At 54.7% G+C, this 11,195-nt stretch overlaps 2 protein-coding genes across 2 annotated transcripts in view; both read left to right on the top strand.

The window, feature by feature from the left end:
• Positions 1 to 6,102, top strand: part of DOC2B (double C2 domain beta) — a 28,284-nt gene extending 22,182 nt beyond the window's left edge. Inside the window, exons 5-9 of the mRNA XM_068415556.1 lie at positions 1,686 to 1,812; positions 2,009 to 2,166; positions 3,286 to 3,367; positions 3,557 to 3,653; positions 4,448 to 6,102. Of these exons, the coding sequence (XP_068271657.1) occupies positions 1,686 to 1,812; positions 2,009 to 2,166; positions 3,286 to 3,367; positions 3,557 to 3,653; positions 4,448 to 4,584 (601 nt within the window). The 3' untranslated portion in view covers positions 4,585 to 6,102. The remainder of the gene's footprint in view (positions 1 to 1,685; positions 1,813 to 2,008; positions 2,167 to 3,285; positions 3,368 to 3,556; positions 3,654 to 4,447) is intronic.
• A 2,213-nt stretch (positions 6,103 to 8,315) lies between these two features.
• Positions 8,316 to 10,950, top strand: LOC137672039 (pinopsin). The gene is made up of 5 exons (XM_068416001.1): positions 8,316 to 8,664; positions 9,213 to 9,395; positions 9,736 to 9,881; positions 10,096 to 10,335; positions 10,807 to 10,950. Exons 1-5 carry the CDS (start codon positions 8,316 to 8,318, stop codon positions 10,948 to 10,950), a joined length of 1,062 nt encoding a protein of 353 aa, XP_068272102.1.
• Positions 10,951 to 11,195: the final 245 nt, after the last annotated feature.

Raw genomic sequence — 11,195 nt, forward strand, 5'->3', positions numbered from 1 at the left:
AAGCCGAGCTCGAGGGATTGGGTTAATAAAGAGGGGCGAGGGAGGGGTGATGGCCGAGTTCAAGGGCTCGGCACGGCAGGTGAACGCGGCTGCCGGGGGCGTCGCTCGCTGTTCGTCAGATGGGTGCGGGGTGTGTGCCTGGCAAGTGCCGCTTCGTGTCGGGAGCTGCTGCTGCTCCTTTGTCGGTTTTGTTCTGTAAAAGAGAGGTGAGAGGAGGAAGGGAAATAGGAACTATCGTGCCTGCGTTTGAGATTCTCTTTGAGGATTGTGCTGTTGAGGTGGGGTGGGTTTTTTTCGCGGGTATCTATAGTAACGCTGCATCCAGCCACGGTTTTCTGGCGAGCAGCACTCCCCGTCTTCCCGCTTGGATTATTCTTTTCCAAACCCCCGTTCTCTGCCGCTCTGCGGCCGTGATCGTCCTTGTGCAACGGGACTGAGCCATTCCCATGGCTTTTTCACCACCTTGTGAGCATAAGGGTGGTCAAACTGTCCGTGGATAAACCGTCCAGGTGCTGCGCAGGCCAGAGGCGTGGTGTGCGATCAGTTAGTCTGAGGTGGGATTGCAGGGCATTATTTATTTTTAATTACTTTGACCCCTTCCTGAATAGGTCCTGTTTGTCGAAACCTGGCAAGGTGGAACGTGGTCCCTGGAGGCAGAGGTGCCGCCTGTGAGGAATGGGCACCAATGGGAGTGGGTGAAAGAGAGAGAAAATTGGGCAGCAAAAGGATGAGAAGACACTGTAGGAAAATTTAAAAAAGGAGGAGAAAGGAGAGAAGGGAAGGGAAACGCCTTTCCTGCATGAGCAGGGAGCGCAGCCGGTTCCTCTGTGGCTCCGGTGGGGGTGTGGGATGCAGGATGCTCCCTTCGGAGGGGGACGGGGTGGCTTTCCCTGTCCCCAGCGCTGCTGGGGTCCCTCGCAAGGCAGCCACCACCCTCCTGGCCCCTCGCTGCGGTTTCAGGAGCTGTGAGCAGAGGCTCCCTACAAGCGCTAACTTTGCTCTTCTGTCGTCTCTCCTGACGCCCGGAGCGGGCTGGGAAGCAGCAGAGAAATGACTCATTAGCTGCCAGCTCAGGGAGAGGCATTTATAGCTTTGGCACAGAGATCGGCCCTCGCTCAGCATCGCCGTCACTGCCCTCGACGCGCGCTGCCGTCACGGGGTGCATCCCGGGATCCGGGTTCGTGAGCATCTCCCTGGAGGGAGCCCAGCGCCCAGCGGGGTCACAGCCACCCCGAGGGGTGCAGGAGCCCTGGCCAGGGTGGGGTCTGGGCAGGAGAGGTGGCCATGGCGGCTGTGGGTCCTAGCCACAGGTAGCTCTGCGTGGGTGCTGTGTGATGGATCTGGGAGACATGGTGTAGCGCAGCCTCCACCTCCTGCATCCCTCTGCTGCCCCAGACCCAGCCTGTCCTCCGTCCCGGCAGCCTCGGCTCTCAGCTGCACAGGTGAAGCTGACCAGCACGTTGGGTGTCACGTTTAAACATCATGAGCTGCCCCGGCTGGGCTGTGGCAGCGGGTTGATGCCCTCCGGCTGCATGCGGAGGAGGTGCCCGGTCATCAGCCTGGGGACTGGTGGCCTTGAAGCCGTCCCCTCGCTGGGGGGACCTGCAGTGCGCTGGGGCAGCCCTTCCCTCCTGCCATCCCCTCCCCTCTCGCCGGCAGCCCCGCTCACCCCGTGCTTGTTGCAGGATCTCGGTCTGCGACGAGGACAAGTTCCGCCACAACGAGTTCATCGGGGAGACGCGGATCCCGCTGAAGAAGCTGAAGCCCAACCAGACCAAAAACTTCAACATCTGCCTGGAGAAGCAGCTGCCGGTGAGTGGGGGGTTTGGAGCAGCGTCCCCCACCATGAGCCTGCTGGTACAGCAGCTTCTCCCTGCGGCACGTGGGGTAGTTTGACCCCTCAAACGTGATCAGGGATGGGGACAGCATCCCTCACGCTGGGGAGGTGGGTGTCTGGCCGTGGCTGTGTCCTGGAGCAGACCCCGGACTGGGTGCCTTCCTCCCCCAGATAGATAAAACAGAGGACAAGTCTCTGGAGGAGCGCGGCCGGATCCTCATCTCCCTCAAGTACAGCTCGCAGAAGCAGGGGCTGCTGGTGGGCATCATCCGCTGCGCCCACCTGGCCGCCATGGACGCCAACGGCTACTCCGACCCCTACGTCAAAACGTGAGTGCTGCCCCGCGCCGGGCCAGCCGCCGCGCCACCAGCCCGCGGGGAAGCCGCGCTCTCTCCTCTCCCTGCAGTGGAAATTAATTGATCTCATTAGGAGATGCAAATGAGGGCGTCGCAGCAGCAGCTTGCAGTCGCCTGAGCGTGTTATTTTACAGCGCTTCAAAGTAACGTGGGTGCGGGATCTGCGCGGTGGCGTGTGGCTGTGCCCACCCGCGCTTGGGAGAGGGTCTGCGGCAGGGACGCGGCCCTGGGGACAGCGTTGGTGGCCCAAAGCTGGCAGGTACAGTCGGGTCTGGCTGATGGCACAGCCCCAGCCTGGCACGGGGTGGGACTTATCCCTATGCTGCCAGATGGATGTCCCCTGAGCAGGACGGTGCCTGTGCCCAGCGGTCCTGGACCTCACTCAGCACCTGTGGGCACCTTTTGCTTCCCTGCCCGGTGACACCCCCAGCCTTTTCCCTCTTTGATGCCTGCTCCATCCCTGCCAGGATGGGGATGGCTGCTGGGGCCGGTCTGGCCCTCCTGGCCGGTGGCATTGGGGCACAGGCACCCCCCCCCTCCCAGCCCCAGGGGACGAGCAATTAATCGCCCCCTTTCCCAGGTCCCAAGGCTCCCAGCCTGGCTCCCAGCCCGGCAGCAGAGCCACCACCCCACGCTCTGGAAAGACTCTAATTACAACGTGTGTGTAATTAGGTCAGACAGCACTTTAATCGCAGCCAGTGGCTCTGGTGGCTCCAGGGCTGGGTGAGCAGAGCCGAGGGCACGGTTACAGGTCCCGCTGCTACTTTCCAATGTAAATGGCTGGGAGGCCCTTCCTGCTGAGAAATATCAGCAATATTAAAAAAAAAAAACCAACCAACAACCATTAAAATGACTGTGCCTTGCCCTCACCCCTGTGATTCGGGGAAGCCGGTGTCACCCAGGGACTATGAGGGGATGCAGAGCAGATAGACCAGCGATGCTTCCTCGTTACACTTTCCAGATTTCACTCATAATTAAAAAATTGGGGCTTGTACCACAGGTGCCCCCCTCCCCCAGGCAGCCCTCCCTGCCCTCCTCGCTGGGATGGGGTGCAGGCCCTGATGTGACCGTGCTGCGCTGGTTTCATTGCAGTTACTTGAAACCAGACGAGGACAAGAAATCGAAGCATAAGACGGCGGTGAAGAAAAAGACGCTGAACCCTGAGTTCAATGAGGTGGGTTTTCAGCAGTTGTGGTTCTCGCCTGGGTGCTTTCCTTAGTCCTCAGATTTAAAAGGGGGGAAAAAAAAACCCCAACCTCAGTCATTAGGTGAGAGATCGAGGTTGAGTTCCCTGTGGGTGGCAAAGGGAAACAGCCTGAACCCAGCATGGGTTCGTCCTGACTCTGTCTCCACTCCCCAACAGGAGTTTTGCTATGAGATCAAGCATGGCGACCTGGCGAAAAAGACCTTGGAAGTCACAGTGTGGGACTACGATATCGGGAAATCGAACGATTTCATAGGTGAGGGGGCACTCCAGAAGGTCTCCTTGCCCTCTTTTTATATCTTCATCTTCTGTGCCTCTTCTTTTTCCATCTGCTGCGCTTCTCCAGCCCCCCAGTTTGTTCTCCATCCCCACATTCATCCTTGCTGGGTTTCTGTTCTGCTTTTATCCCCCTCCTGTGCCTGAGCCTCCTCTCCCGCAGCCGGCCCCACTGCTCCTCGCTTCAGATGTCCCCCGTGCAAGGAGCACCCAAGCAGGGAGAAGATGCATCTCCCTCTCCCCTTCTGTTTTCAGATCTTTTCTTCTGAATAAAAAACAAGTTTAACAGGGGAGGTTTCATTTGTCTCTGTTGGATGTCCAGGCTTGTGGTGATTTTGTTACTGGTCACTGTGATTTATGGCTAATAAGGGCCCAGTATTGCTGAGAGCTGCTGCAATCACAATCAGCATCCAGCCCTTGGCACAAGGACAAGCTGCCCAGGGCCAGTCCCACACCACAGCCATGAGGGGCTGGGGAAGCCGGGCTGTGATTGCCCGTGTGTCACATTAGGTCATGGCTGATGGGTGAGAGCAGCTGCATGACTTGGGTCCCTCTGGCATCCCCCGGCATCCCTCGGCAACTTCCAGCATCCCTCAGCATCTTCTGGCATCCCCCGGCATCCCTTGGCATCCCCCAGCATCTTTAGGCATCTCCCAGCATCTTTTGGCATCCCTTGGCATCCTCCGGCATCCCTCAGCATCTTCTGGCATCCCCCGGCATCCCTTGCAGGGCTGAGCTCACCCCCCCTCTCCCTCTCTCTGTCCCTCTCTCCAGGTGGAGTCGTGTTGGGCATCAACGCCAAGGGCGAGCGGCTCAAGCACTGGTTCGACTGCCTGAAAAACAAGGACAAGAAGATCGAGCGCTGGCACACGCTAACGAACGAGCTGCCGGGGGCCGTCCTCAGCGACTGAGCCCCACGGGGCCACTCCCCGCGCGGGCACCGCCTGCGGACTCCTCTCGTTTACTTTTTTGGATGTGGGGGATTGTGGCACGGGGGAGAGCGGGACCCCCCCGCCACAGCCCGGCTGCAGGCAACCCCTGCCCAGGGAACAGGGCGGCGGCGGTTCACTCTGCTCAGCAGGTCCCGGCCCCTGAGGCTTTTCCAAAATGCCTCTTTGCACCCTGACACGGTCACACACATGAGCATGCACATGCGTGCACACACACACGTGTGTGCACACACACGGACACCGCCCGCCTGCATGCCCTGCGGTCCTGCCTCCTCTCCAGCTCGCCGCTGTACTGAATGACCTTCTCGCTGCCTTGCAATTCAGTGGCAAAAACGAACGCGTCGGTCTCCCTTCGTGTACCCAATATGAGCAAAAGGCGTCACTAAAGCCTGGAACTCTTTCCTCGAGGCGATCGTGCCGTGTTTCTGGTGGTTTGTCAGTCTCTGTGGTTTGGGCCTAAACGATCTTTCACGCATTTAAAGCTCCTCCGTTGGAATGATTGTGATAACCTGGGAAGACTCTTTGCTTTTCTTCTAGACATGTTGTGCTCGTCCTCTCCAATACCCCCTGTGAAGGTAGCCAAGCTGAAAGCACTGTGCACACCACAGCTTCTCTCTCGCTGTCCCTGGGATCGAGCAGCTTCACATTCGCAGAAATCAGGAGCAAAATAAAAAGCTCAGCGAAGCCGTTCCTGCTTCCCGGGGCTGCCCTCGCAGCAGCCGCTCTCCTAACGAAACCAGGCCATGCAGCCAGGCTTCAGCGTGGCTATTTGTCCAGCAAAGCTGACTTTCAGGCTTAATTTTTCTATCACTTTTCCCTTATTAATCTTTTTTTTAATTCATTCCATTACCTAAAACCTAACCAAGGTGGTGACATGCAGCAAGCTGAGCTGGCATCGTGTTTGCAAAGATGCTCCAGCACGACCCTCATGTTGGTCCATTTTCTGCCTCAAACTGTGTATGGCGCAGTAATAATAATATTATAATGATAATCCCAGCTTGCATCCTTCATGACCCACCCTGGCTGGTCGCTGCATCCTCATCCCTCCAGCCGCCGGCTCTTGTGCAAACTGGTCCAGCACCTTAAAACCTGGTTTAGGTCTGAGCAGAGAGGAGAGCTACAGGAGCGCCGGGTCGGCTGTGCCTCCCTTTTCTTCCAAGGTTCCTTTTGCTGCATCATTTGTTTCAGCACATATTGCCATAAACTTGGTTTATGCCTGAGGTGGATTAGGACGTGATGTGTGTGTGGGGGGGTTCCTTCACTTTGTATCCCAGTCTTTTCTAAGCGGATGGTCCGTCCGTCCCAGCTGCATGCAGAGTGGTGGTCGTCATGCCAGGCCTCGTGAAATGTTTGATACCGATGTTTTGCTACCATGTGAAGGCTGCAGAAAACTGTCCTTAACCTGCATCCTAAAAGACTTTTGTATTTCGGTATTATCTATCTGTGTACTTTTTGTCAGATTTGTTAATATTTATAACGACAACTCAAAATAAAAAGGGGAAAAAAAAAAAAATAAAGCTCGATGCCGGACCTGCGAGCTGGGCGTGTCACAGCACATCTCGGATGGAGCCCCGAGTACCCAGAGACGACGAGCTGGGGCCCAGTGAGGGCTTGGGGAGCAGAAGGTGGTTTTAAACCAGAGGATGGGGTGCTGCTTGGCTTTATTCTCCACTCTCTGATCTCTCGCTGCTGAAAAAAGTTAATAATCCTGTAACTGCGCTGGCTCCACGTCCCCGCTTTCACTGAGGACCCCCCTCTGCCTCAGCAGGTGCTGGGGCGTTCACACAGGGACCGTGAGGGCCGGCGGTGGAGGGTGGGAGGGAGATGTGTCAAGGAAGGATTAAAAAAGAACCAAAAAACAAACCAAAACAAAGCCAAGCAAACAAAAAAACCCAAACCCCAGCAATGACCTTTCTGAAGCTCCCATCAACTTCGCCTCACAGGAGGCGCCGGTCGGTAGCGTTAGCACAAGGGTGTCGGTGCCCGCGGCTGGGCCCGGGCTGCCTCGGCACAGATTTTGCCATCTCGGATGCTGTGAGCGTCCTCCATCCTCCCCGGGGCGAAGGTGCAGAGACACCTGCCTGGCCTGGGACGGGGCTGAGGTGCCGCCCGTCCCTGCTCCCCGCGGCTGCTCCAGCCGCGTCACTTAATGTCTGTTTTCCTGGCTGTGGTTTTGGATTGATTGAATGGAAATTGTGGGAGGTGAATACTGGGCAGCTGGGCTGCTCCTGGTGCGGAAGGTGACCCCTCACCCCCACCGTCCTTGGAGGCTGCCGTGTCCCACGGGCCACCCTGAAGCATTCCCCAGAGATGGAGAGAGACACACATTACATATATAGCCCCTATACTAATACAAATACATACACCTATACACACAGGGGTTTTTTTTTATATATATATATATACACACACACACACACATATGCATATATAAGTGTGTGTATATGTGAATGAGTGAGTTAATTACACTTGTCTGTTCATATATTTTTAAAACCAAAGGCTTGGCCTTGCTCCATACCCTTTTTACCCAATGACAAGGTGCAGGAGCCGCAGTGGAGGCCGGAGCTGAATCCAGCTGAGCATCCCTGGATACGTGTGGGTGCAGAGTCACCGAAACAGGGAGCAGCAGCACCAAGGGCCAACGGGCCCGTTCTGTGATGGGGTGGCTGGTGACACACGGGCAGTGTTGGCCCCGGCGGTGCAGCTGCATCTGCCCATGGGCTGCACAGCTTGGGGGGGGGGGGGTGTGTCCATGTCTGTCTGTCTAAATAGATAGCTATACACATATATGCATATATAAGTATATAAATTCAGTATATTATATGCATATAAATAATTTATATACTTAATATGTATGTCTGTATAAAATATATAGAGAACATTATATAATTTATTAATAGACATGTTAAATATATCCTATGTTATATACTGTATGTATATAAGTAACTCTACACACATACATTCACTTTCATATGTTATGGTATTACAATAAAAAATTGTTATATTTATACATATATACATAAAATATAATTAAATCTCTTCTCTATATAATAAATATATGTATGCATGTATATATAAATACCTGCACTCTTATATATTAATATATTGATGCATGTATATATATATATCTTTATATAGACAGCTATATACACATATATATACACACGTGTATATTTGTATATATATTTGTGTATGTGTATATATTCATATATATATATATATATATATATATATATATACACACACACACACAGGTGCACCCGGAGGGGTCAGATCCTGTTCTCCCAGCACCACTCAATGCAAGGGGGAGCGCCCGCAGCCCAACAACCCACGAACAGGGAACAAGTGGCCCGGCCAGGGTGCCAAGGCTGGGCAGGGGTTATGCTCCCAGGGGAAGGCAGGTGGGAAACACAAGGAAAAAAAAAAATAATCTATTTACTCAATTAAATGATGCACCACTCAGTCGTCAGATTTTTTTTTTAAAGTCTCTCTTTATCCCCTCTGGACTAAAGAGCTGATTATAAAAAGGGAGGGCGGGAGCACAAGCCCTTCAGATTAAAAAACAAACTTAAGGTGTCCTAATGCAAAGCTCCCCCGGGGCGCGTCAGGCGCTCCTGCTTTATAAAGAGGCTTTGCTTTTGTGGGGGGGTCACCTGCATCAGCTCTGCCGGCGCTGGAGCTCCAGAAGACCCATGTCCTCCTCCAACAGCTCACAGGAGCCCCCACATAACGGAACCCCAGGGCCTTTCGATGGCCCCCAGTGGCCCCACCAGGCTCCGCGGGGCATGTACCTGTCGGTGGCCGTGCTGATGGGCATCGTTGTGGTCGCCGCCTCGGTTGTGAACGGCTTGGTCATTGTGGTTTCCATCAGGTACAAGAAGCTCCGGTCGCCCCTGAACTACATCCTGGTGAACCTGGCCGTGGCCAACCTGCTGGTGACGCTCTGCGGCAGCTCCGTCAGCTTCTCCAACAACATCAACGGCTTCTTCGTGTTCGGCAAGAGGATGTGTGAGCTGGAGGGCTTCATGGTCTCCTTGACAGGTAAGGACACGAACCTCAAGAACTGTCTTGGTCTTTGGTTGGTGCCATTACATTTAGCAAAGACTCTTTGGGGAATGTTTCATCAATGTGCCTCCTAAAGGCAGCACTTTTGTGCGTGATGTAAAACTCACGTCCTTCAGCTATCCTATAGCGCAGGGAAGGGTCAAGCAGGTGCTTGGCTGTGCCAGGTCTGTCTTGGTCTCCATAAGGAGGGAAATGTCACTTGGGCACATCGGGAGCCCTTGCTTGGGGTGTGCTTTGTGGGTGCTGGATGTTTGTGCACCAGAAACATGAAACACTGCACAAAATCTTTTGTCAAGGCCACTCCAGCAGAGAAACCGTGGTCGTAACCATGACATGTGACAGATGCCCAATTGCCAGCTTCATTTTTAAGGGCCAAATATCCTCACAGCTCTCCCTGCCATAAGAAAAAAAATGTCTGACATATTGTTACAACAATATTTACTTCAACAGCTCGTAATCACCGTCTGCCACATCCCAGCACGGGTAGCAGAGCCTGTTCCTAAGACACTATCCCTCCTCCTCAGGCATCGTGGGGCTGTGGTCCCTGGCCATCCTGGCCTTTGAGCGGTACGTGGTGGTCTGCAGACCTCTGGGAGACTTTCGGTTCCAGCACCGGCACGCCGTCAGCGGCTGCGCCTTCACGTGGAGCTGGTCACTGCTCTGGACGACCCCACCGCTCCTGGGCTGGAGCAGCTACGTGCCTGAAGGTAGGGAGATGCGCTTCGGACACGAGAGCAACTTCACAGCTGCTTCTCGTGTATCATTTTCACGTGCAGAGTCGTTGGAATGTCACTGTTCTGGTATTTAAAATGTTAACACCTCCTGCTCGGTCAGTCAATGATCCTCTCACCCTCCTCCACAGAGCAGTCGGCCAGCCAAGAACCGCAGTGGCTGATCTCCAGGTCATTGGGGCTGGAGAAGCAAGAGGTGCTCGGGCAGCATCACTAAGGGAGGCAGCGGCAGCAGTCGCTATTTTGGGGTCTGTTACTGAGCCTCTATCCAAGCTCAGGATCACTTTAGGCTTGTTTCAAAACTTCTTTGTTCCAGGTCTGAGAACATCTTGTGGGCCCAACTGGTACACCGGTGGCAGCAACAACAACAGCTACATCTTGGCCTTGTTTGTCACCTGCTTCGTGATGCCCCTCAGCCTGATTCTCTTCTCCTACACCAACCTGCTGATGACCCTGCGAGCGGTAAGTACGGCGGGTGCAGGTGAAGTCATTGTTTCCTGCTCACAAAATGCTGGCAGGGCACAGCTCCGTTGGGATGAAGAGCCTCAGGGTAGGTTTTTGTGAGAGTCGATGGAGCTGACATCGCCTGGCACTGATGTCAGGGCACCTAAGGGATGGCAATGCTGTTGGAAGTTGTTCAGCAGACATCTGTCTCTCTCCCCAAACCTCCGGGCAGGCCGCGGCGCAGCAGCAGGAATCGGACAGGACGCAGCAGGCGGAGCGGGAGGTGACGCGCATGGTGATCGCGATGGTGATGGCCTTCCTCATCTGCTGGCTGCCCTACACCACGTTTGCCCTGGTGGTGGCCACCAGCAAAGACATCGCCATCCAGCCGGCTCTCGCATCCCTGCCCTCCTACTTCTCCAAGACGGCCACGATTTACAATCCCATCATCTACGTCTTCATGAACAAACAGGTGAGAGGGAAAGCCGTTAGCTAACGCAACCAGAGCTTCACTGGGGCTTCTGGAGAACCATGTAATGGCCTCATAAAATGTGGAGAAACCACCTATCCTATCTGGAAGCATAGATGCAGGCTCAACCTGGGAGCTGTTGTATAAGCAGTGAGGTTTGGGGGAATAAAATGGAAAGGGAGGGAGCAGGCTCCGAGCCGAACAAGAGCTCTTCTTCACTTCCATGATTTTATGGGGTCAGGCAACTTAGTTTTAGATCACAAACTGCTCGTTGAACACACAAAGCAAACAAAAAGAGATTTTCATTGTCAATAAACTGCCAGGGTCTGCAAAGAGCTGGGCTGGGAATTAATACAGATCGCACCCAAAATACAACGGGTGGAGGAGCGCCCACCCCCTCAGCCCCTGCCTCCAAGGCTCGAGGCAGTCACCAGCTTTCTGCCACAACACGTAACCTGCGTTTTCCCTGCCCAGTTTCAGAGCTGCCTGCTGCAAACGCTGTGCTGTGGGCACCACCCCTGGGCAACGGCAAAAACCGCTCCGGCTGCGCCCGGCCCCCGCGCAGGCGCCGCTGCAGACGGGCTGCAGAACAACGTGACACCGTCTGACCCCATCTAACCACGGCCAGATTCTGCCTGCACCGATGTCAGCTTTGGGCTCAGCCTGTCCCACCTGGCCTCCTTCAACATGGGCACAGAGAAGGGCCCGGTGCTGCAGGAGATGGGTGGCTCTTGGTTAGAGAGGTCCCCACCAACCCTCGCGCTGTTCCTCAGAAATAGGTGATATTGTCTTCTCATGGGAGAGGAACCATGCAATCATGGCATAAACTGCAAAGTCTCCTAAGGACTCACCCCTCCCTCCCA

Source organism: Nyctibius grandis, chromosome 18 (genome assembly GCF_013368605.1).
Source record: "Nyctibius grandis isolate bNycGra1 chromosome 18, bNycGra1.pri, whole genome shotgun sequence".
NCBI classification, from domain to species: domain Eukaryota; kingdom Metazoa; phylum Chordata; class Aves; order Nyctibiiformes; family Nyctibiidae; genus Nyctibius; species Nyctibius grandis.

What these genes read in the sequence shown, in the direction of transcription:
- LOC137672039 (XM_068416001.1), top strand. Translation starts at nt 8,316, where the DNA reads ATGTCCTCCTCCAACAGCTCACAGGAGCCCCCACATAACGGAACCCCA. An exon ending in TGCTGATGACCCTGCGAGCG is followed by an intron (nt 9,882 to 10,095) that starts GTAAGTACGGCG and finishes ACCTCCGGGCAG; the next exon opens with GCCGCGGCGCAGCAGCAGGA. An exon ending in ACGTCTTCATGAACAAACAG is followed by an intron (nt 10,336 to 10,806) that starts GTGAGAGGGAAA and finishes TTCCCTGCCCAG; the next exon opens with TTTCAGAGCTGCCTGCTGCA.